Here is a 22,435-nt window from a genome sequence, read left to right on the forward strand (position 1 = left end):
GTGTAGAATTAAAAAGGTTGTAGTGGCGTAATGCTACAAATTAGCATATAAATAAGAACAGGCTGAAATGGAAGAGCAGCACACCGGCTGCATGATGGGGGATGAGCAGCCTCTATTGTCTGAAGAGGCAGAGATCACTCAGTGTGTGCTGCAAAGTGTTGGCGATTTTCTGCCACTCAGTTTGTGGTGATCACGGCATACTTTGCTGTGGTCTGCTGGGGGAGCTTCATCTGAGCTTTAGACACACACAAGCACCAATAAGCTGATGAAGGCCGACTCTGTGATGGGCTGCAAACTGGACTCTTTTGCAGGTGTGGTGGAGACTCTTCAGTCATTTTCACCACCCCCTGCAACACTTACAGGACAGACAGCAGAGCACATTTTCTAACAGACTGAATTATCTCTACTGCCAAAAGGACAAATATAGAAACTCTTTCACACTCTTATCTCTCTCTGTTATTTATCTCTCTTTTGTTACATCACTTATATAATAACAATAAGTAAAATAAAATGCTAAAATTAAACTATTTCTTCGTGTTGAAATAATCAGAATCAGAATAATAATAATAATAATAATAATAATAATAATAATAATAATAATAATAATAATACCCTTAGTATCCCTTAAACATAAAGTACTGTATAAAATTGGTTAAACTACAGCGACACCGTGTGGCCAACACGGTCAGCATCTCCACTAAAGTAACTTTATTCAGTCAACATTTAACCCAGTTATTATTTTTATTATTATTATTATTATTATTATTATTATTATTATTATTATTATTATTATTATTAATTATTATCTGTCAGTCATGCGCGGTGATGTTACTCGTAGCCCTTTTGTTTCTGTTTTACATCGTTCGTGACGTGGAGTGTGACGACACTCACAGTGGACGGGACACCGGAGGCGCTGCTCGCACCAGCTGCAGGTCAGAGGAGGAAGACATGGCTCGTCAAAGTAACACCTGCGCCGGTAATCTGGCGTTTCTGTTTGCGCTCGCGCTGATTGCAGCGCGTGTCCCGGCGGAGGCGTCCGAGGAGCAGGCGAAGACGGTGGAGTTCAACGTGAAACCGGGAGGAGTCGTGCACACCTTCTCCGAGGGCATTGTAAGTGCCTCCGCCGAGCGGTGTCTTTATTTCACGCTGTAAAACTCCCGCTTTAAAACGAGCCCTCGTGCAGGGAAACACGGAGCTACCGATAAACCTGGAACGCGTAAAATTACATTTTACGTGGATTAAATTTGAATTCACGTGAATTCACCGCGCAGCTCACTGTAACCCACTCTAATGTGATTTATCAGTCAGTAACTAACACATTAATAACGAAATTAATTACTGAGGAGCTGAGGTCTGCTTCTCTTATTACAGTCGGACATAATCGATGTTATAAACAACAAAAGAGAAAAACTACAATCTGCTGGGCAGCTTTAGTCGCTGTCTGATGACGACACAGCCTGTGAGGGGCTGACACGTCGCTGTCACAATGGCGCTTTTGATTGGATGAGAGTTTATTTTCTTTTAACTTAAAGACTGCTCACTTTAAATTGTAAAAACAAATTTTAACTTTTGTCTGATTGTTAAACTAACTATTGAACTAATTATTTAATGAATTAATGTTTTTCTTTTTTGATTAATCAAAGAAAAGCTGACTTGTCATTGGTCACAGCAGGTAAAGCTCAGGTGTCCCTGATAGCTTCAGCGGTGGCTGTGACAAAGAAAACCATTACGTGTCTCTAATATTCTGATGTGGGAGGTGTTTGCAAAGTCACAGTTTAAAAAAGTCAAAGTCATCTTACAAGCTGTTACCTCACATTATTATTTTAAATAGAAAAAGAAACACACTGACTCGTCCAGTAGCTTGACTTATTATTTGTTATTTCCTCATTGTTGATGGCAGAGGTGCGACTCTGACTCACTTTCATGCTCTAAACCAGGAATGTCAGACTCCCTCTGCATTGTTGGCCACAAACAGCCCACTTTAATCTCAAGTGGACCAGAGTCCAGAGCAGTGGAATTCCCCTTCTCTGTCAGTGGACAGAAGATTAACTGCACATTGATTTCCACAGATATCTGAATATAAGAAAAAAGTGCAAATACAATCTTATCTCTCATTTCTTTCTACGTAATAGACAAATGCTGCTATAGTAAATGAGAGGAATCTGTCAGCGAGATTTAAGAAATAAAGGTGTAAACTAATTCTGTACTACAAAGTGAAAAAACTGGAATTTTTCTTTCATTTTTTCAATCTGTTACTTAATTACTTAAGTATAGTATGAATGGTCCAGAGGAAGGCCTTCATCAGTAGGAAATGTTGCAGTTAGAAGTCCAACGATAATGCCCTCATTCACATTTTCCAAAGCAGTCTGGTCTAAAGCTTCATGCCCATCTTATCTCCCCATCAGGAAGCCCTGTTTACCTCATTTAGGTCATTTCAGGACCAATTAAATATATTTAAAACTACTTTCAGGTTGGCTCAGCACACATTGGATTTACCAGATTCCTGACCCAACCCCAAACGGTTTGTGATTCCTCCTGGTATCAAACCAAGGCCCTTTTTATACGTTAGGTGAATATGTTAACCACTACGTTACGGAGCCATTCAGTCTATGTGATGCTGAAAAGCTTAATATGAATGAACTATTCAAACTGAAACTGGTGAAAGCTGGTACTAATATGGCAGAAAATAACCACAGGCGTGTCTGTCGTGCTACGCTGAAATCTGAATAGAGAGAAATTGGGTTTTTTTAGCAGTACCCAGTTTAATTCTAAACATCTGTACCAGGTCACGTAGACCAGATTTTAAACAGCGTTCTTTTAAATGATGATCAACAAGCAAAAGAAACATCCAAAACCAAAAAGACCAGCGGTAATTTCTTATGGCTTTTTTAATCTGGCTCAACTCTTTCCCCCATAAACAACATCTGACACGCTCTAGCATTAAGAAAAGTTTTGAGACCTCAGTACAAAATAAAGAAATAGTTTCTGGGCTTTTCCAAGGGGAGCTGTTTGGCAGAGACCACCCTCGCTAACCTCCGATGCACAGACAGAACAGAGCTTCTTGGGTTCCTCCTAAAGAGTAAAGTGTTAGTGTTCAGGGTATTACTGGAAAGGATGTGAGTGTGTATATATGCAACCATATTCTATCTTTATTTCTATGTAAGGTTAAACTGAAACTAACCTGAGTGAGATCAGTGGAACAAAGAGTTTCTTGTTTTACAGGAAAATTTTGTCGGTAAATCCAAAACACGGCACTAACACCTGGTTTCATTCTCCTTCTGCAGGGGGAGTATGAATGCTCTTTCACGTACGCCTCCCAAGGAGGAACCAACGAGGTGAGCGCCTCCCTCTCTCACTGTGCGTCTCCAGCCTCGCATCACTGATTACTGCGGTCTTTATGCTAAATTATTGTCCCTTTTTTCTGTAACGCAGCAATGGCTGATGAGTGTGGGCCTGGCTGATGACAACAGACTGTTCTCCTGCTCTGTGTGGAGGTGAGACACAGATTTTAGAGGACACTGCACTGACTTGCATTGGCTTCATGGAGGCTGCACAACTACTGCTTACCTCACCTTAACCTTAAAGCCTGCCTTCACCCTAAAATGTCCCCATAAGGAAGTCGGGCCCCCATGTTGTGATTGTGTAACCAGATTTAGTTCCCGTAACTGCAGTAATACCAGGACAACACTCACAGGCCAATGAGCAGCCCGCGGAGGTACTCTTCTTCAGTTCGGTGACCCCGATGTTAAGAGCACCCTCACCGCTAATGTGTGCCATCTGTGTGCGTCTGCTGAGTCACCTTATTGATTGTGCTTAGTCGTGACAGTGGCGGTAGAGACGAGAAGGGGAAACAACACAGCAAACTTCTAACCTCTGATTTAAATGAATTTATGCAAACGCGTAACACTGACAGCAAATATTTCCTTTTCATTTCCGCCAGGCCTCAGGGGAAGTCGTACCTGTTTTTCACTCAGTTCAAAGCTGAACTGAAGGGAACCAAAATCGAGTATGCCAACGCGTATGTAAGTATAACAAAACTGTTACTTGAGCTTTTAGTGGACCTGTGTGCATTCATTTGTTTTTGAGTTGTCAACTTATCCCAGTGCTCAACATGGACGAAGCTGAAAAACTTTGTGATTGCTGGATTTTCTTTTCTTTGTGCTGCTGAGTTTATTATTTATTAGTGTCAGTGGGCTGATCCCATTTCCAGAGGAGGACTGTCCTTCAGTGATGCTTTTAAAACCAGGATTATACTTGCTGTGGACGCTGCGGATAAATATTCATTCCACATGATTTTTTTAAAAGCTGGCTGGAGTTCGCCTGCAGGTGTGTGGTTGGTTCACTGTAGGGTACTGTTTTTCGGACTGGTCCTTGAAGATGCAAACTATTGAAGGATGTCCACAAGGAGTCTCGCGTCCATCCTCTCATGGCCCAAAGCAGAACAACACTGTGTTAGCTGATTCCAGAACAGTGCTCCACTGACTTTCTGTCAGAATTACTACTAATAAATAACCTCTTTCACTAATCTAGCCCAGCCTAGTTACAGCCTAACAGTATACTAGAGGGGCATCCTCCCTGTTGGACATGCCCAAAACACTTCACCTAGGATGCGTCCTAATCAAATGGCCGAACCACCTCAGCTGGCTCCTTACGATGTCAGCTCGATTCTGAGCTCCTCGCAAATGACCAAGCTCCTCATCCCGCCTCCGAGCCGGAGCCCAGACACCGTCCGCATTAATGCAGACGCTGCACCAAATCGCCTGCCAATCATGAATTTGCACCAAGAGTTTCTGCCATCATGTTCACTGTGTTTCTGTCTAAAGAGCCAGAGGTTTCTCAGACACTTGAATTTCTCCAGTCAGGGATTCATTTTCCTGACATCACATGAAAGCACTGTAAGCTCATTCAGCTTGGATTCATCTGGTTTCTTTTTCAAATTCAAGATGAGTCACGCTTAAAGCCAGCGGTTCAGTGCAGGTCTTTCTTCCTTGCACTGAAGTTTGCCTGTTGGTAGTCAAACTGCACCACAACCTGTGCAGCGTAGTTGCGATACTGGCGGTGCAACACATCAGAACCCCTCACAGGCTTTGCCCCTTTGGCTTTTCCCCATTCTGCGGTTGGTTTGACAGGACAAACAAAAAACGTTCTGCTTTGTATTGCCTCGCTGTTCCAGGCGCCCCTTCAGTGCAGAGATTAAAGCTTCATCAGCACAGTTGTCAGGAAAAACAAGGCGAAACTCTGTTGATGAGCATTTCTGCATAGCCTGCAAATAATAAAACATCCACCTTTATACCAGCAACACATTTATCAGCCTCTGGGACCAAATCTGAGGCAGACGTTTGTGTGCAGCAGCTTCTTATATACTTTTTCTCCAGCACGTAGGGGCTGTAAGATCGTAACAGCTGTCGCCATCTGCACTTTTATCTCGTCTCGTGTGACAAATAGAGAAAAAATCTCAGAGCTGTATTTAATTAAACAGTTTGATAATGACGCTTGCGCCTCATTCCTGGATATGTAAATGTCAGTGTCAGAGTGTGTGCCACGTCTCCGTACGAACGAGGATTATTGTAAGTCTGACATTTAATGATTCGTGAACAGGATGAGCTGCCTTCAGACTTTTGTCTAATCGGACTCAAAGAGAAAGAAGCAGCAGCTTAACATTTTAATATTAATTTAGTTCATAATATCTGAAAAGTATTTAAAAAACTTCCATCTCGCAGCCCAAGAGTACGTCTTCAAGTTTCTCGGTGTGATCGAATGGCTGTCCAAAGCATTTCACGGTTAATTTTTCAGTGATTATAAAATACAGCAAAGCTGCCAGTTCTCACATTTGAAAAGCTGGAACCAGATAATGTTTTGCAGTGTTCAGTGATTTATCACCTATCAAATATGTTTGATTAACTGCTTCAACTTTAAATGTTGGCACACCGAGCCTTCTGCAAAAAGGGGCGGCACTGGGTCCCTCTGCTCCTTAGAAATCAATGAAAAGCGAATGCATAATATGTTGCTTTACTGCAACGATGGTGCCCGTTACATAAGGCGTGCCCCCAGACACAAAGTCGATAAAGTTGCAGCTGCGGGATTTTGTAGCTTGAGGATTTTGATTTGTCACCCGAGTAGCCGAATGTACCCGACCATAAGGTCCTGGGTAGACATGGAGGGGCTGGACATATCATCTTCCCTCCACTTGTATACAACAAACCCATAATGTGCCCTTGACAAACTAACACAAGTCGAGTAAGTCAAAGTAGCACGAAAACTTTATTTCTTCTTGACGTCACACTCGGAATCGAGTCTGTGCACTTTAATGTCTCGTGGAAGGTTAATGTCCGCGCCCGGTCTGAGCTCAGCCACTTTACGGAGGTCTGCCTGTCTGATGTGGTCGTCTGTGAAGTGGAGCGCACCTCGACACGCCTCCTTCCCACAGCAAGGACAGTCCTGACACTTTCTGTCATTAGTGCGAGCGCATGTTTCCTCCTCCCGCTCAGGCTGCGTGCCCTGCAAGCCAAAGACGAACACACAGGGAAAAAAAACACAACTTCCCTAAATGATGAGACCGAAATAACTTTGCATACACAAACAAACACACCTGCCACCCCCGCACAGCATTTCCTTGACCTTGCCGTCACGTCCTCCTACTGTCCCGGCCCGTCTGTTCCAAACAAATTGTTGTCATCTGTGCCGCCTCTCATCCTGTTTCCCTCTCTGTTTCATTGTTTCTTTTTTGTCTCTCTTCCCCTGCTCTCCTCCTCCTCGTCTTCATCGTGGCTGCTGTTTGCGTTTCCAGTCTCAGTCGGCAGCAGGAGGACAGAGTGACGTGCCTTTGAAGCCAGAAGAATTCACCATCGGAGAATCAACAGGTGAGAAATTTATTGTGTTTCCAAGTGTTCAATCAACTCCCTCTGCTTGTCACATCAATCCCTTGCTCTTTCTCCCCGTCTGCCTCCCTCCCTCCCTCCCTCCCTCTCCATCACGCTGCAAGTACCCTGCTGATTTCCCTCTAAAGCATATGCTCCAGCTGTGAGTGGGTTGTCATTTGTCCCTGTAGCATTATTTCTTGTTATTCCGTTTCCGCGCAAACCGAGGCTTCGGCTCCAGACTGTGATTAGCAGGATTTGACGAGTCAAGCCGACCAGCAATTTCCTGTGTCCTTTTCAGCAGATTAAACGCTACAGTTACAGATGCTGGAAAACACTTGCAGTCTGGATTTGTTTTGATAGACTGCTTAACAGTGAATTACTTTGGAGAGTGTATTAATTACAAACCTACGAGTAGCCTTTAGCATCTATAGGAAAGCAGAGCAACTGAAGCTCAGACATGCAGATAAAGACATGTTAACATGTCCACCTACAGAAAGTCTTTTTTTGCTTATGTTTGTGCTACATGGAGGCAGTGAGTGTTACAGCTGGTGATTTATTATTTATTTTAGGCCAGGATGTGTTTTAAGGTTATGGTTAGGCTCTTAATTTGTAAGGCTTTAATTAAATTGCTTGAAGTCCACATATTACACATTTTCCTTTACATTTGTTTATAAGCTAACAGCTACAACATGCATCAACTATTCAGCCCCTGAATCCAAAAATTTCTTTTAATGTACGACTCCATCAAATGACAAAATAACTGATCATATTTAAGCTTTTAGAGTAAAGGTGGGCAATTAATTTTCTCAAGGGGCCACATGTTAAACTGGGACTGTTGTGTAGGGCCGCACCAATAAGCTTATGAAGATAAAAACCTGTGGCCCCTTGGGAAAATTAATTGCCCACCCCTGCTTTACGGGAACTGCTTGCCTGGAATAAAAATATGCTTAATTCCTGTATAAATATCTTCCCTAGTGTAATAAAGGTTAAAATATCATTTGTATTCATTGTAAGCTAAGCTAGCCACGCTGTTGTTTCTAGCTCTGCGTATAATAAACGGACACAAGATTAATGTAATTTTTTTTCTTTCCACTCTTTGAAAAAGCAAATAAACATTTTTTTTTAGTGCATGTCTGGAAAATGCTGAAATATAGAATTTTTCAGGTCGAATACATAAAAGATAAAAACCTCAAACACAAACAGCATCTTTAACAGGATCAGCAACATTGCTGTTGGGCTCACTGCCTGCAGGTAGCAGGAATATCTCATTTACACCAGCTCTTACTCTGCTCACCTGTAGGTGGAGCTCATCAAATCTACAGATGTGATGTCGTGTTATTCTCCCTGGGCTTTGTTTGCAGCTGAATGATTGTTTTTGCTCTGCCGTCAACTGTGGCAGCATTTCATGTATTTCCTCTCCTTTTTAACCTCAAGTGACCCACAAGGATGGAAAGTTCAGTGCTCAACTCTCCAAACTGACCGTGATTGGACGGACACGAAAAGACGAGCTGTAGCTGGTCAGAAGTGAAGCGCTTTGACCAATCAGAGCATCCCGACGAGCTCCGACTCGAGCCTCTGCTTTTCCCTCAGTAATCAATGAAGGATGGATTTCTTCCTGAGTTACAACTAAAAATTGAAGAAGGATAAACCGGATACTGCCCTGACAGTACTTTGTGTCGGTACAAAAATTACGTGATACTTTGTTGCCATAGTGGATCGGAGCTACATGGGACAAAAGGGATCAGTTGAGTAAAAAACAACAACAACAAAAAATGTTTGCTCTGAGATAAAGTGCTTCCATAGTTGTTCTTTTTCTTATGCTACAAGATTTACAAAGAATTGTGTTCTGATACACTGGGGATGTCTGTGATTGTATAGAGGATGTCTGGGGGCTTTGTGGAGTATAGATAACATATTTAGACTAGGGAAGGATTTATCCATCTTATGTAATCCCGAGAGAAAAGTGAGTATTCCCCAATATCGTCACTGCGCGCACATAAACAATTTCCCCAGTCTGGCTCTGCTCTGAGCCGCTGTTGAGCGAACTGCCTCATTCTGTCTTCATCTCTCTCTGTTTATCCGTTCCAGATGATTGTAAGCACCACATTTGATCCCCAGCAATCACCAATCACTTCTCCTTGTGATAAGTCTTTGTTTTGTGCTTTTTTTTCTCCTGTTTTTGCCAGAAGCCATAATGCAGCAGAGAGCAGCTTTTAAACATGTTAAGAGGATACATGTATTCCTGCTTAAACACTGTCTCTGTAAATGTCTTCAAATCTTCATCATTCTGCAGCAGAAGATGCAAATCTTTCTAAAACAATTCCCATTAAAAAAATGGATCTAATTTGAGTTTATTGCAACAACTTTTCAGTTACATTGTTAACCACAGAATACTAAAATGTAGGGCATGCACAGACGTTTGGATGATAACACGCGAGGCAAAAGAGATGCCAGCAGGTATCTTGGAGTCCTTCTTGAACCCTTTACTTTCATCTTTCGGTGCCACATGTGTGGATCAGCGAGGATAATGTGCAGGTTTCACAAGGACTTCATTATTTCGTTCCCCCCCCCTCGTGACGCTCCGCGTTCTCTTATGTTGCGAGAACCTTTATCCCCCCGTCATTGATCCGGCCCTCTCAGATCCACGCGAGTCTCCAGAGGATGATTGATTTCAGATTTGAGGATTTTGCTGATTTGATTGTGTGGTTGTGTTACCTGTTATATCTCTGCCTTGTTTGGCCTGGGATCGGTTTCCCTCGTCCGTCCGGAGGTGATCCTAAGGAACTGAGGAAATGCTTAGCAGGAGCGTTTCCCCTTTTCCTCGTTGTCACCGCTGATGTCGATGCGTCGTCTGGAAATAATCACCTCCAGATCCTGGCGTGACAGATTTAAAAACAAACAAACCCAATGTTACTTATTTTGTACGTTTTCTTTTTCTACTTGTTGATTGTTCTGATTCATGATGAAATGTGATGGGCGTCTCAATAAAGACATTTTCTGGAGATAACTCAATGTTTGTGTCTTGTTAATGTCAGTCATGATCTCACTGAAGCTCCCACAGCTTGTTAAAGGGTAAACATAAAAAGAGGAAAGATTTGAGTGCCAGCATTGAGGCAATAAATATTCGGAGCACTGTCAAAGCTGGGCAACAATAAACATGGTGGAAAACATTTTTATACCCCCATCATATCCCATCCAGAACAACAGTAATTTTAGTACCAGCACTAATGCATTCCTAATTTAGACTCGGTTTATAAGCAGCATAAATACTGTGTACAGGACATCTGAGGCCCCGAGCAAAACTTTCAATTAAAATGAGCATTATAAGAAATTTTGTTTTAAAATGTATTCTGCTGGTGTAGTAAATTAACATATATTGTCCTCGGATAAATGTTTCCATGAGATAAAGAGCTTCCATTGTTTCTTCTTTATTTCTGGGGAGAAAAGCTTTGGAGCGAGGATCTTCTAAATCCACAGGCACATATGGGAATCTATAGAGCTCTGATCTTTATGGGTTTATAGAGATAGAAAGTCGGTGGGGATTTATTCATTTTATGTTAAGCCAAAGAGAAAAATCTGTAATCTAGATTGTCGGCATATCGGCGCAAGTTTGTTTGAAGCGTAGTGTCAGAACTGTAACCGGCACATTTAGCGCTGCTTTTACAGCCGTGACTATGAAACATCTGAAAATCTCAAGTGTGGCAGAGCTAAGATCACAACAAGCTGTGCGATGAAACTCCCACAGAGGCTCTTATTTGTAATTAAAGCATCTTATAGCAAAGCGGGGACATTTTCAGACTCTCGTTTCTAGTTTTGTGCCCTTGCGGGGGGAAAAAATGAGACACTTTGTTCTCGAGTTGGTTGTTCCATCGAGTAATAGGTCTCTGTTGCACAGTAGCTCTTTGATTATCATCATTTCAGTCCGTCTATGGGACTCGGAGCTGCCTCGATGCTGTCATGCAAACCCTGAACACATATCGCTGCTGTTTACCATCTGGCAGCGGTAGAGATGTTTACTTTCAACTTCTCCCTTTACAGTACAGCCATCACAAAAAATTAATACACTCTCCTGCAAAGAATTGGCCTAGATTATGATGACGTCAATTAAAGAGCTTTGATCAGAACCCCCCACCCTGCCACCCCGCTGCTGTCCAGACTGAAATACCTCTAACTATTCAAATGTGGTGCAGACACACTGTAATGGTTCACAAAGCCACTGCAAGAGGGTGTGCAGACTGACAGGAGAGAAACATGGAGCAAAATTAAATTCATGTGATTTAATTACTAATTGACAGAAAGTTGTGGGTTGAGGGGTACAACTTTCTTGGCTTCTGGAGGATGGTTTGCCAGCTTCTTGTGACCAATGTTCCCTCTAATTTTTCATGTGTCTGAGCGAACACACAAACTCCCTGAGCGGTCCCTTGGACCACTGTGAGCGACAGCAGACGTGTGCACTGTGGTCACGCCAACATCGAATCCATCCAAGTTACATGGTTTATTAAAATAATCAAATTGCAGCATTTACATTTATGTTAGACTACTTTTAATTAACTGCTTTAGCCCACTTACAATGAAAATGTAAAAAAATTCTAGTCATTGACCTGTGTAGTATGTTAACACTACTGGAAGTAAAAATAACTTGAACTCCAATTTCAAAAACACAACTTTTCTCTGCTCTGACTTGTATTATGAGTCTGTGGTCTGGGAGAGAGTCCTGTAACTCTGTCTGCAAAATACAGTAAATAATGACCAATGCTGGGCAATTAATTATATAGTTACTTCTTCAAAAAAGTAACTCAGTTTTGCAAACAACAAAGTTTTTTGCAGCTATTTTTTTAAATGCAGCCAAGGCATTTTTTAAATAAACATTTCAAACTATTTACAGAACAATCAGCTGTTCTGCATCAAATTTGATGCCACACAAATTATTTGTGCCGCTCCAAAAAATTATTTGTGTCCACTATGAGATAAAGGAGAACAACAGCCTGATACCTGCAGGCCTGACAACAGGAGATGTATCACTGCTGTAACACCTGTAACATTCAGCAGTCGCCTCATTGTTCTGACACACACAACAAAACTATTGACTACACTACACACTAACTACACACTAACTACACACTAACTACACAAGATTTGTCTCAAATCTCTCACATCTCTGAACACCGCCGTCACTCCTAAAACTTCCCCCCGTTTCTTAACAACTAGATGCCGCGTTGCCATATCATTTTTTGATTGGTCCACATGGTACTTTTTTGGCCGAATAGGAAAGGAAGAGGGGGGTGGAGTTTGTTTTTGCTCACAGGCTTTCGAGCCTTTTTTCTTATTAAACGCCGTTTTTACCATTTCTTCCCGCAGTAAATATAAACAAATATTGTATTCAGGAAGAAAACCAAACATTGCAGATATTTTTTATCATAACTCTGGTTTTACGTGGCCTATCAACACAATTTAAAAACTGGTATAAAGTCCACACTTTTTCCGTCAGTTGTTCCGTCTGTCCTGCTCACATCTCCAATGGTTGTACACGTTGTCATTAACGTGGCTTCACTCCACATCAGCCACGCGGCTTTGCTAGCTAAAACACCGGTGTCGGCACATAAGGACGCTGTCATAGCCTGTCAACGACGTTGATTGGCTACGTATATACGCATTATTGGCTGGACTATGGGATAAGGTGGCATCGTTCTAATCCCATATGGGAGCAGCCAGTCACTTACTGACTAACACTGCAAAAACAGAATTGTTAAAGTTTTAATTTTAATTTCAATTCAGGTTAGAATTTTTTTGTGCGCAACGCAGATTTTCTGTGCCCAGAGACCGTGCCAGCAGTGCGCAATTGCGCACGTGCGCAGTTTAGAGGGAACATTGCTTGTGACCCCTTAAAACAAAGCTTGTACACTTTGCCTAAAGAGATGTTTGACCAAAAGCAAATCAGTATGGTTCTACAACCACCTTCAGCAGCAATAACTTGAATTGTTTTCTGTACGGCTTTATCAGTCTCCCCCATCGTTGTGTGGGAGTCTTGGCCCGCTGGTCTTTTCAGCATTGCAGGAACTGAGGTTTGCAGGAACAAGGTCCCACCACAGCATTTCAGTCTCGGTGAGGTCTGGATAACAACTCGGTCACTGCAGCACCTTTGCAGCTATACTGTTGTAGATTTACTGCTGTGCTTTTTCTGTTGCATGAACATATTTCAGCTAAGCCGTCGCTGTTTGTGGTCGACTCAGTAACTGTAAAGTGTCCAGTTTCTGTGGCTACAAAACGAACCCAAATCATCACGCCTCCACCACTGTGCTGGACAGCTGACGTGCTGCGTTTGGTCTCCCGCAAACGTGGTGCTGTGCGTTATTGTCGAGCATTTCCTTTTTGGTCTTGTATGTTCAAAGACACTGGCACCAAATAAGGTCTACTGTTTAGTAAAACTTGCTTGTGGAGATGAGATTACTCGCCTGTCTGTGTGTGCAGATGTTTCCCCGGGGGTCCAGTAGAGGCCATGGGTCAAATGAGTGTGGGGAATTCCTGTACATGGGTTTTGGATTGTTTTCATAATGACGCTAATTAAGATTAAAATATAAAATATTTAATTAGAATATTAGAAAGTGTGACTTGTGTTGCAGTTGGAAGGCTTGACTTGCCTTTAATTGTCCATGGAGTTATTTTGCTTCCACCGTACTCTGCCTCAGCCTTCATCACCACTCATAGTCCAGTGGCAAAGGCCAACCTTGTGGTGTGTGGTTTGTGCAACTTTGCTTTCTAAATGTATTGTCATGAACTTTAAGGTGCTAATGGAGGCCCGTAGGGATTGACATGTAGTTTTTGGGTTTGTTTCAATTTCTCTGACCAATGCACAGTATGACATTGGGGTCGATTTGCTGGGATGTTCACTTCTGGTACGACTGGCAGCTGTCTTGAATGTTTCCCACTTGTGAATAATCTTTCTCACGGCAGAATGATGGACCAGATTGTTTGAAAATGGCCTTATGACCTTTTTCAGATTGATCGGCAGCAAGAATTGCTTTTCTTAGATCACTGCGGGTGTATTTCCACCTTGGCATCGAGTTAACACACACCTGAATGCTTCAGACCTGCAAACTGGCAAAACTTCTGCTTATGATCAGTTGATCAAATGCATTTAATTAGCAGCGCCTGGCTGCAACGTAGCTTCTCAATTCCTATGGAAGCAGTAAGGATGTATTTAGTTTTTCCACAGGACTGCACTTTCATTCCTTGAAAACTTGTTTGTTTGTTTTTTTGCACAGCTATAGTGTGGCATTTTTTTTTTCGCTGTGGACTGCTCATTATTAGGAAAACCATTCAGTTTACCTGCAACACTAACAAGATCTCCACTGACCTCAGCTGCACATAAGCTTTCAGTCCTTAAAGTTAACAGGTTAGCAGATTACACTGAGGATGTGATTCTTTCTGAGCATCATGTTGGTGCTCCAGCTTTAAGCATGTAAGCATTGCACTTGTAGCATGATGGTAGACACCTCTGAAGGATAGATCTGGTGATATTTCAGATTATCTGCACAAAAATGACTGATTACTAATAAAACTATTTCAAAATTTGCCTAAATGCACTCCTGTTGTCCTAAAGAACCTTTAAAAATCTGCAGTGTTTACCTATTTGGGGTAAATAGCTGAGCCTTTGTACAAAGATTGAAACTAGATGTCTGTTGAAGATGTGTACCTCTGTGCTGAGTGGCACAGGCAGGTAACCATTAGGTCACTCTATTGAGAAGCAGGCTCTTTTTATTGGGCCTGTTGGTCATGAGAGAGAATATAAAATAACCCCATCTTTATTCTTTGAGAAAAATAAAGAGCCAGCTGAAATAACCCAAAGCAACATTTCAGAGAGGACAACATAAGCTGACCTAAATGAATGAGCCATCGATTTGCTGTGCTGTGTTTATGTAGTTAATCCGGCTGGCATTCCCGTGTCTGCTTTTCTCTCTTTGCTCTCTCGCACCTGCCCCCTATTTCTCTCTCTCTGCATCTCCTGACATTTGGAGGGGAACAGATGGAGATTGTGGCTGGGTCGGTCAAGCCAGAGGCAGCAAAGGAGATGGGATTTTTGTATCACCAGGGGCCCGGTGAAGGGTACAACGAATGGCCAGCTGCCCCCTGTCTCCCCTGACGCGCACCCCAGTGCTAGGCTGGTGACCCAGTCGGAGCAGGGACACTGGGCTCAGGCACTTTCTTGCAAAGTTTTTCATATTATGACACGTTGTCTTGTCTCTAGATCTGTCACAGATCTCTGACCTCACTTCCCCCGCATGTGCTCTTTAACACTGCAAGCCAAGGTAGCCTGAGCTGCAGTGAGACAGCAATTATCCACCTCAGACGATGCTGATACATGTGAGTGGACCTCTTTGGCTGCATGGGCTGAAGTGCACTAAGGTAATCACTTCTTGCTTTGCCTTGTCATTTTGCAATAATTGCAATTTCTCCCTAATTAGGCCTTTTCAGTCCCTTGCCCTTTAACTGTGCAGTCGGTGGGAGTCTGAGATCTGCAATGCAAAGTGAACATCTGTATAGAGGCTCTTGTTACCAGAGCAGTTAACCAGACAGATGTTACGATGCCCTGTGTATGTTCAGTGTGTGAACCCGAGAGGTTTGTATAGAAGGAGAGAGTAAGAGGACATTAGCAGAAGCAAGCTGTTCCTCCTGACATACTCACCCCAAGTTGCGTCTGTGCCTTGTCACCTTGGAAACTTGGTCTCAGCTCAGCTTGGCAAGCCTTAAATCACTCTCCACTCTTGCAGACTTGTGGCTGGTGCTGTGAATATGGCTCCATTCGATCAGCCCCCCTCTCCTGCTGCATTGTCTCACACTGTGGTCGAGAGCAGCCTTCTTTTCTCAGGGTACGGAGGAGCTTTGCGGGGCTCCTTCACTTTCTTTGTGTTTTCAGAGAGTCTGTGATGTGGGTAAGGTGGAGGCTTGCGACCTCTGTGGCCTTGTGCTGCGGCGCATACGTGTGACGGTCCCGCTGAGGATGCTCGCCTCTCCGTGTTAGCGGCGAACCCGGTTTCAGTCTCTGAGTCGGTGGGTGGGCAGCTGGCAGACGGCGGCAGGTTGGACGATGGAGAGAGTGGCCCAGCAGATGGGAGATCGCTTTGTGTGGTCTGATAAGACCCCACTTTGGTCTGGATGATGACAGACGGGCTAAGAGCAGGGGGTGGGTTAGCCTTTGAAGACAGGGGAGAGGGAGGTGAGATGGGGCTGATCCTGATGGAGGAGGTAGCCCCAGGGGAGTGAGGCTGAGAACCAGAGCTACTGGGGAGATGGAAGTTTACCGTTAGAGGGGAAAGACCAGGAGTGGGAGGCCGAGCAGGGAGGCTTCTTTGGGGGGAGTGAGTGTGGTCGTGGGTCGTGAGGTTACTGGAGTATGGCAGCTTCCCGCCGTGTTTGGGTGAGGCCCCAACACTACCGGTGAGGTGAAGAGTCCGACTCCTCTCCGATAAAAGTCCAGAGGTTAGCGGGCGCAGCTGCACATTGGGTGGAGACTGGCTCCTGCTATGATGCTCTCCCCTCAGGGTGCCAGAGAAATACACAATTTCTGGCTGGTTTGCAGGCTCTGACAGCCTCTGATGTGTGATGCCCACTGTTGTTTCACTGGAGCCCGAGCCTGAACTGTAGCTGCTGTCGCTGGGAGGTTTGGTGCTTTCTCTTCCAGTTCCCTGCTCCTCCTCCTCCTCCTCATTCAGATCAATGGATGATGTTAGATGGTCAATCTGCTGCACCACCTAGAAAATACACAATTGACAGATAAAGATAGAGTCAGTAAGTGAAGTTTTCCTCGCTCTTCCAGTTTCTGTGATTGAAAAATGTCTTCTATAGTTTTTGCTTGCTTTGGGTTTTGGTGCCACTGCTCCAAGATAGAGGATGCAGGACCTGATGGCGAGCTTTCTGTTTAGAGAAACACATATTAGCAGACTGATCAAATGTTGCACATACAGAGTAAAGTCAAACACTGAGCTTTTTGGGAGTTGCCCACTCTGCTTGGCTGCTGGTCCAGCTGTGTGTGCTGAATGAAAAGAGAGGCGATAGATTGAGAACAGAGCTCTCCATTGTTTCCTTATACAGATCGGTTCACCTCTGGCAGTGAGTAATAGCCTGTGAAAACAGATGATGTCATGGTGATGTCATCAGAGTAATCTTAGACTAAACTCAAAGAGTTTTTGAGCTTTGTCAGAAAGTCTCTGTTACTGGGCAGAGAGGGTTTAATCAAAGACACCACGAGCTGCATTTTCACTTTAACGCTATCAGTGTAGCACCATCCTCTGTTTAACCTCTCTCTTGTGAGTCACTCATTTTATAAAAGTGCTGCAATACATAATTTATTATAGAGATAATAACACACTAGAAAAATAACACTTGCATCTGCAAATTGCTGCTTTTTTTTCTCCATAAATTCTGCATAATTGACCACCAAGAGTCAAACTCCTAAAGCAAATCTCCCGATAGCAGCACAAATTTTCATAAGAGTGCAGCTGGAAACAGTTAATATTTGGCATTATGTATGATAGATATTTTAACAAATCACACTTAACAACTATTGGCTTAAATTTGATCATTTCCTCAGTTAGCTGACAAGAGGAAATATTCTTTGCCTGGACAGCAGCGCTGAAGCGGAGGGAAGAAGGGGAAAGATTCATGATTCCACAAAGATCTGCAGCTGAATTTCACCTGGGAAACTGTGTTTAAATGGTTATCAGCTTGATCCCCTAATCCACCAGGATATGCAGTCCTGTGAAACGCTAACTCCGCCGTTTCTGCTTCCTCAGGAATGAAGAGGTAAATAGCAGCCAGTACGTCTCATATATACGTCATTATTTTATCATCAGCAAGTTTGAGCATCTCTATAAATATGCACATATAGCACCTCTATATGTGTTGAACACAATGCTCCAATCTTTCCGGAAGCGGACGTCCCAGAAAATTCACCCTAAGGTCAGACTGTGCGATGCTCAGAGAAACTGCAAAGAACCCAAGAGCTGCTTCTGAGAGCCTACAGGCCTCAGCTAGCATGTTACCACAAAACTCCTGGAACTAATTTCTTTGGACAGACAAAACCAAAGTGGAGATGTTTGACCATAGTGCACCAACCCCTCTCATACCATCTGTCAGCACGGTGGTGGCAGGGTGATGATTTTGGTTTTGCAGATCTGGGCACCTTGCAGTCATTGAGTCCACTGTGAACTCCTCCGTATACCAAAGTATTCTTGAGTAAATGTGAGGCCATCTGTCCGACAGCTACAGCTTGGCTGAAATTGAATCACGCGAGGGGCCAGTGATCCCAAGCGCAGCGTCAAATCTGCCACAGACCTCATCCAAAATTGAGACACTGTGGCAGGAGCTTAACAGAGCTGTACAAAGATGAATTCCTGCAAACCTCAAAGAAATGTTTCATAACATACAGAACTAAGTTAAAGCAGTGCAGCTCAGTCTGGTAAAACAAATCAGATTTGTCCTGCCAGTTTAGTAAAAATCAGACGAGGCACACATGCATGTATCCAAGTGCGTGCAGAGCATCCACACACACAACCCACACAACAAGACTAGAAGAAACAGCCATGTTACACACACACAGCCATACATAGATGGAAGAGATTGGAGGAAATTACACTGGGGGAAATGCTTGACCCATCACGCCACCTGCTCAATGTGCACAGATAAATCCTCGGTCCGTGCTGGATTGTTTTGTTCGCTGTGTTCAATATCCTTGCTGATGTCAGTGGATGACCTGATTTGTCTCTCTCTGTCTTTTTTTAATGCTGGATCTGTTTGAGCGAGGCATTTCATATTGCTTTGAAGTACAGCGTGTATATGCACATCCAGTGACTCTGCGCAGGTGCTGCTCGTTAATGTCAGAAATCAGATGAGATAAAAGTGCAGAGGACCCTGGTTTTCATGTGCTTCTCCCAAGGGTGTTTGTTAGAAGCAGTGGGGGGTTTTATTGACCCTGCAGGTCCTCCTGATGAGTACCGAGAGACGTTTGTTGTGGAGCGCCTTTATTTAAGTTGCGTTTAGCTCTTTAAGTTCAATTCTGTTGTTGTTTCTCTTGAAGTTCTGAGTCATAGTTCAGTTTTTTGATCTGTCAAAGCGCCTCAGCAGAGGATCGCTATCATATTCAAGTGTAAGCCCGCTTTTGTGATGTCTTTTCCTCCTCCTGTGTGTGAGAAAGATCTTTAGTGTAATATTTGTTTAGCTTCAGACAAAGGCCTCCACTAATTTCTTTTCGTAGCCGTGATGAATATTAAACAAAGCTGAGGTTTGCTGCTCATGCAGCGGAATAAAAAACACGGCTTTGGAATAAATATGCGACCAGTCTTCTCTGGTACCTTATCTCCCTTTTCATCTGTTGTCTCTGTTGTGAAAATTTGGGACTTTTCTATTTCAGTGTCTGCTTACTCACCCCCCCCCCCCCCCCCCCACCCCCCTCTTTCCCTTCTTTGTGTGTGCAGTCGTTGGGGTTTTATTAATAAAGCTCACAGCCAGGATGATGAGGTTACTACCTCGGGTTTAGCTGTGACCCCACAGAGGCAGATCAAATGGCAAGAGGCAAGATTTATGTGTCACTTTTACTGTGTGAGGCAGAGAAACTCAGACATAAATGGATTATAAAAAACGTCGGACGCAATCCAGCTGTGCCTGGAGCAGCATCTGTCCGTAAGAAGAGCGAGTGGAGGGAGAGATCCTTCATCTCAACAACCTCTGAACGCATCAGGCAAATGGGGCATGACTAGTGTCTCATTCACCTTTATGAAAATGTGCACACGACTCGAGCTGAAGCGTGCAGACAGACGACAGAGGAAATTTGGAGAAACAGTTGGGAAATTTTGGTGCTGCATTCATGCAAGCCGTGCTGCTGACTGTTTAATGCATGGCAAATTCTTGCTGAGGACGTGCATTTGGAGACCGGCTTGTTATTCGTCAGTGCACAGGCCCTCGAGCATGAACATTTTCAGAAAATGAATGTGAAAGGACTCAGTAACTTTTCTGTCCTGTTTTGTTTGTATTTCTCACTTCTCAGTCGCTCGAATGAAATGTGATGATTGAGAGGGTGACGTGGCTGAATCTGACACACTGAAAAAGCTTTCATCTCATTTTTTTAGTCATAGTCGAGAAATGTATGTCATGTTACCTCTTTCATTTCCTGATGAACATCCCTCAGGGCTTTGAGAACCTGCTCCAGGTTGACCACCACCCGTTTAATTTGGTTTCGCACCACCTTCCTCCTGCAGCTGGCCTCTTTCCTCTGTGACTCCCCTTCGCTCTTTGGTCTGTGCTGGGCCCACGTCTGGTTCTGAGCCAGGAAAGCGGTGCGCTCTGAGCTCGGTCTGGGTTTCTTGGGGCCTTGTAGAGTTGTCGTACAGCTCAGCCCCCTGTGAGGAACCTCGGTGGAGAAGATAACTCCGTTTAGATCCTCCACAGGTGGCTCCCGCAGCGCTGTCAGGTCTCTTTGGCTCTGGGAGCTCCTGCTGTGTTTACTGGTGTAGCTGAAGTTGGAGCTGAATCCATGCTGCCTCTCTATTAGTCCCTGAGTGTCATAGTTCAGCCAGCTGGATGAACGGTGGTCTCTCTGACGGTGGGTGGTGTGGCTGGCGTAGTCCCACACCTTCCCCTCTTTGCCCTCCATACACATAACAACAGGCACGTTAAAGTTTGGCTCCTCAGAGAGCAGCGCAGCAACAGGAGCAGCAGGAGGTCCAAGCAGTGGCCCGTATTTCTTGACTGAGTTGCTACTGCTGTCACTCTGCGACTGATGGGGGCTCAGGTGGCTGCTGTGGTTCCTAACAAAGGTGTTGTTGCCCTGAGCAGCGGAGGAGCTGTTGGCTGGTCCCTGCGGCCCCTCCCCTGGGCTGATCTGTGCGTTGGGGTCTGTGCCAAGCTCTTTAGTCCGGTTCCACCTGGCAGGACTGTCCTCCCTCTGCTTCCCCAGACTCCCTGGCAGGATGTGGTGCCCCCTCAGCACAACTGGCAGCATCCTCGCCTTCCCCACCCCATTGCACCGAAGTTCAGCCTTTTTTCCGCGGTCCTTCCCCTGGATGGAGAAAAAGCCGATCCCTTTGGCTCTCTCCAGCGGGGTCAGGTTGTTTCGGGTCTCTGAGTTGGATTTGTACGGTCCGTTGAGCCCCAGGTCACTGCTGTGGTGAGGCTTCAAGCTATTGCGCAGCCACGGGATGAAGTGAGGGGTGTGGGACTTGAAGCCTTTCTGCTCCCCAGGCGCCGGAGCCCTGCTGTCAGAGAACATGGTGATGGATGATGTCCGGCAGCCTGGCAGAATGAAGACGAAGTAAAAGGGGAACGGGAGGACTCCTGAGACACCGAGAGCTTCCTCCTCTTCTTCCACGAATCTCCTCCTACCTTTGCCATTAACGGGCTTTATCCGCTCTGATGTTCAGTCTCGTCCCCCCCTTCCCTCTCCCCTCTCTTACTCTGTCTCCAAAACTTTTATCTGCTTTTTCCCTCCTCAGCTGTAGTCCCACTCACCCCACTCCCCTTTTTCCTGGCGAAGCCTGCTTCTGATTGTATCGCCCTTCTTCTTTTCCCTCAGTTTCAGCTTCCCCTCCCACTCTTCTCTCCGCTGTAGTGCTCTTGAGCCCGTCGCCCCCTCGCTGGGCCAGCCGTGGAGATGCCGAGGGCCTCTCTCTCCCTCTGTCGTCTCTCTCTGCCTGCCTGCATCTCACTGGCTCAGTGGCAGTGGAGGCTTCCTGTCTCTACATCTCTCTCTCTCTCCCTTCCTGTCTCTCTCCCCCCCGCACTGCGCTGCACTGCCTCCTCTCCTCTCTCTTTCTTCCTCCCACTCCCTCTCACTGCTCTAACTCCCTTTCTCTGTTTCCCTCTTCTCTCCTCATCTGTGTCTCCTCTCTCTGCTGCTCTCATCTGAGAACCTCCGATCGTCCTCGGTCTTTACAACTCTCGTCTCTTTCCCTCCTCTCTCCGTGTCACTATTTTTCTCCCCTTGCCCCACCTCCAATTTGCCAGGGAGAGCAGCCGAAGTTCAATCAAGACGCCAGTATTATTAATCCCCCTTTAGCGAATGTGTGCCCACGTGATTCCCCCTGCCTCCGTTCTCATCTGATTACTCCTTCCTCGGCTCAGCCCTTCACAATTAAATGCTGCTTAGGACACCAGAGGGGGTTTAAAGGAAAAGAGGAGGATAACAGCAGAAAGGGATGAAGCAGGAATAGTAGGAGGCGGGGGGGTAGGGGGGGGCACATAATTGCGACCTTCAAGATCTGAGATCAGCAGCAGTTTGACAGAAACTATAAGCTGCCTAGCTACAAACAACAGCCTGCCTGTGGCTCGGCTCTCCCCAGCTTATTGTAACTGTCAGCAAATAGTGTCACGTTACATCCCAGTTGTTTTCTTGTTTTTATTTTCTACCACACATCCAACTTCCATTTGTTCCAATTACGCAGAGACAGCTGCTATTTTCGGGTTTCTCATTTACATTCCAATTCTTGGCTGTCTGGATTAGATTTCTTGTGTCTGACAAGCTCAAAAAAATGCCTCCTAGGTGCCTTTTCACTCAGCTGTGGCTGCATAGATGCGTCCCTCCCTCA

The 22,435-nt window shown here is 44.6% G+C and overlaps 2 protein-coding genes across 4 annotated transcripts; one reads left to right on the forward strand and one right to left on the reverse strand.

The window, feature by feature from the left end:
* The first annotated feature begins 888 nt into the window (after positions 1–888).
* On the forward strand, positions 889–9,867 carry mydgf (myeloid-derived growth factor). The gene is made up of 6 exons (XM_063467185.1): positions 889–1,110; positions 3,285–3,335; positions 3,433–3,494; positions 3,941–4,022; positions 6,788–6,860; positions 8,295–9,867. Exons 1-6 carry the CDS (start codon positions 949–951, stop codon positions 8,372–8,374), a joined length of 510 nt encoding a protein of 169 aa, XP_063323255.1. The 5' UTR covers positions 889–948; the 3' UTR covers positions 8,375–9,867.
* On the reverse strand, positions 6,243–21,866 carry LOC134620861 (uncharacterized). 3 transcript variants are annotated; one of them, XM_063467181.1, is made up of 5 exons: positions 20,011–21,866; positions 15,544–16,609; positions 9,576–9,734; positions 6,619–6,821; positions 6,243–6,498 (listed from the first exon to the last, which is right to left on the reverse strand). In XM_063467181.1, exons 1-2 carry the CDS (start codon positions 21,118–21,120, stop codon positions 15,692–15,694), a joined length of 2,028 nt encoding a protein of 675 aa, XP_063323251.1. In that variant the 5' UTR covers positions 21,121–21,866; the 3' UTR covers positions 6,243–6,498; positions 6,619–6,821; positions 9,576–9,734; positions 15,544–15,691. The 3 variants fall into 3 exon arrangements, with proteins under 3 accessions (XP_063323251.1, XP_063323252.1, XP_063323250.1); XM_063467182.1 differs by having other exon boundaries at positions 6,590–6,821; XM_063467180.1 differs by lacking the exon at positions 6,619–6,821.
* Positions 21,867–22,435: the final 569 nt, after the last annotated feature.

The sequence above is a fragment of the Pelmatolapia mariae genome, linkage group LG23 (genome assembly GCF_036321145.2).
Source record: "Pelmatolapia mariae isolate MD_Pm_ZW linkage group LG23, Pm_UMD_F_2, whole genome shotgun sequence".
Lineage (NCBI taxonomy): Eukaryota > Metazoa > Chordata > Actinopteri > Cichliformes > Cichlidae > Pelmatolapia > Pelmatolapia mariae.